Source organism: Anneissia japonica, unplaced genomic scaffold (genome assembly GCF_011630105.1).
Source record: "Anneissia japonica isolate Jap-2015-1 unplaced genomic scaffold, ASM1163010v1 scaffold287805_len679488_cov178, whole genome shotgun sequence".
NCBI lineage: Eukaryota > Metazoa > Echinodermata > Crinoidea > Comatulida > Comatulidae > Anneissia > Anneissia japonica.
Genome location: NW_022720349.1, coordinates 634,376 through 637,234, shown reverse-complemented (window position 1 = coordinate 637,234; position 2,859 = coordinate 634,376). Strand labels below are relative to the sequence as shown.

General features: G+C 36.2%; 1 protein-coding gene across 1 annotated transcript in view; it reads right to left on the bottom strand.

Annotated features, from left to right (window-relative positions):
• LOC117111328 (E3 ubiquitin-protein ligase TRAF7-like) overlaps positions 1 to 1,270 on the bottom strand; it is a 19,981-nt gene extending 18,711 nt beyond the window's left edge. The window contains exon 1 of the mRNA XM_033254262.1: positions 939 to 1,270. Coding sequence (XP_033110153.1) covers positions 939 to 1,189 — 251 coding nt within the window. The 5' untranslated portion in view covers positions 1,190 to 1,270. The remainder of the gene's footprint in view (positions 1 to 938) is intronic.
• Between the last annotated feature and the right edge of the window lie 1,589 nt (positions 1,271 to 2,859).

Here is a 2,859-nt window from a genome sequence, read left to right as displayed (position 1 = left end):
GGTGAAATGTGACCTCCAGGTCAATCACTGCAAACACTAGATCGTATTAGGCGCGAACTTTCAAAAAAAAATTGTCCTCTTGTTGTCCTAGGCTTACAAGCTAAAAACGTCAACAAGCATGTGGAGCGACGAATTTGTTTTGTAATTATTTTGTGAGGGGATATTGGGCCTAGGCCTCTTCGCTCTTTTGGGCCTACTGTTGTCCTCCTTTGGTCGCTCGTTCATTGTGCCGATGAGCACAGCCGAAAACATTTGCCTTCTCGCCCCCACACAGTATCTTACTCCTAGTCATCATGACAGGAATGAGAAAGATACTATCCTATTCAGTTAGGAAACCAACGTGTTGTATAAACAAAATGGGGAAGTAATTTCAGTCATGAAAACCGATTTTCGGAAAATCCAAAAAGCAGTTGCAACACGAGCAGGCTGTCTGGTACTCATTAAAAAAGCGGTTTAAAAAAATAGATTATTTTGTGTTTATCAGTAGAAACACACCCTATGTTGTATGATACTACAATATCTAACAATGGTCATTGGTAGGCCCAACCGGGGCCAAGATATCAGACTGTGTCTTAATAATATTAAATACCTGTATAAGTGTCTTTTACTTTTAGTATGACTTGCAAGTTTAGTAAGGCCCTAAAAACTAGTCCTGTCGTATAGGATCCGTGATGATATCAATCGACGCTACCCTGGAAGGAGCTATAGGCTAGGGGTTACGTTCTAGACGTCACCTCCTCTACCTAGCCTGAAGCTAGGCAACAAGCAAGGCAAGGGTCAGACCCAGAGTGCACTACGCCAAAATAGGCCATTAAAATTGAGCCATCGCTATTTGTTGTATAAATATGGTGGCGGCCTTTGAATAAGGGTGTTACAAAAGGCTCACTTTCTTTACTACTGTACTCTAAGCCTAGGCCTAGGCCAAGATATAATCTTACCGGTTAACGACAAGGTTACCGGGATGTATCGGCTTTCCGTCAACCGGGCAGACAACCGCGCTGGCTCTTGCTCCATCCGTCTTTGCAGCAGTAGTAGAACACGCTTGGCAAAAGGTGTGTCCACAATCTGTGCTAATTACAGGATTGAAAAGAAGTTTACGACAAAATGGGCACTTCAATTGAGCTGACGGTTGCTCTACAAGAGGTCGAGTTTTACTATTAATTGAAGCCATCATAAGTATATCTTTCATAACAACGGACCCATTTACCACAATATTTTACTCACTCATCATTAATCCGGAAATACATGCTGTATGTATGCTGTTCATAAAATATCAACATCGGAAGGAACAGAGTAAGACACGCCGATTGGTAACGAAATAAAAATTATTTAAAACATTGATTAGTTCTTCATAACTCATATATTATATAATTTAATTACGTAAAAGCAATTTAAAAAATAGCCTTTTATCATCTGTTTTTAAATATCTTTAACTATTAATGGTTTGGTCATCCTAGGACTATTCAAGATATTTAAACATTTATAGTACATCATACACGGATCTGACGTCATATAAGGGGCTGTCCCTTCGTGCGCGCCGTGCCAATCGACGGCAGCGAAGAATTAGCTCGCCGAAAGCGAATAGTACACGGTTTTGTTTTTGTTGTCCTATTTCAATATGTCTGATGATCAATAAAAGAATTGAATATAATATAGGCAGCACTATAAACAACTATAGTACGTAGCAATAAAATTCATTTATGTAGGCCGCACCTATGCCTTGAGCAGGCTTCCTCCTATTGCTCGTTTTTAATTTGAGTCAAATAAAATCTGAATAATGTAGGCCTAATTGTGACCATAGAGGTATTATTATTATTGACAAAGACTGAGAAAATCAGGCCTTATGATTCTATTCCTTTTACATTCGAAATCATATTTTCCAATAAAGAACGCCGAACGTAAAATCATTTGGATATAATGAAGTCTTTTTTGGAGTGCGCAATAGGCCTTTATTATTTATTATTATAATATAGGCATACTATAATGTATCATATTAGTTTTCAAAATTGATTTTCAAAAATCTATATTAAAAGCACCACACACAAATCTTACTGAAAAATAATACCGGTATGTCTAGGCCTACAGTATACACAATCTACTGATTGGTAGTAGGCCTGTGGTTCGATACATTGGGTGGAAACTCTTGGTTTCGTACAACAACTAAAATAAAATCGAAATTAACAGACCTTACGGCTTTTTTTTTTTTTTTTTTTTTTTTTTCCTTCAAAATTACCGTATTTGTGTAAAAGCTATATTCATTCTCGTTGAACTATCGATAACACTTGATTCACGAAAATAACAATATGAGGCAGTGTCTAACTAAAGCAATTAATAAAGGAAACATAAAACCTCATTGCTATATTGAATCCATGTCAAAGCATAAAGTGTCAGAAACAGACGTACATTTACTGCTTTATGTATTTGTTCTTTCCAAATAGCCCAAAGTGTATCTTTCGTGTTCGCAGTTTGTTTAATGCTTTTTTTTTGGCCACCGTCTCGCATTTCTTACTTGCGGATTGTTGTTTATTTTATTTTTTTATTATCTTTTAAATTTTATTTATTTATTTATTAAAATTTTTAAAAAAATATATGGTTCATGGTCTGAATAGCCTACTATCAGCGCCTTGAGACGATTTAATAGAGGTAAATATTTAAATCGTCATAATACATTTAAGAGGATTAAGCACTCACCCCTTGTTGACAAATAAGTATATGACATCCTCTGGTAGAGTGTGGAAAGGATACTTCAGAATGTGCCAATAAAAAAAGTCTCTACATAATATTTTCTTTTTATTTCAATCTAATTTATAAAGCTCTGAGACCGCATAGGCTGCTATTGAAATAGTTGCGAAGACTGCG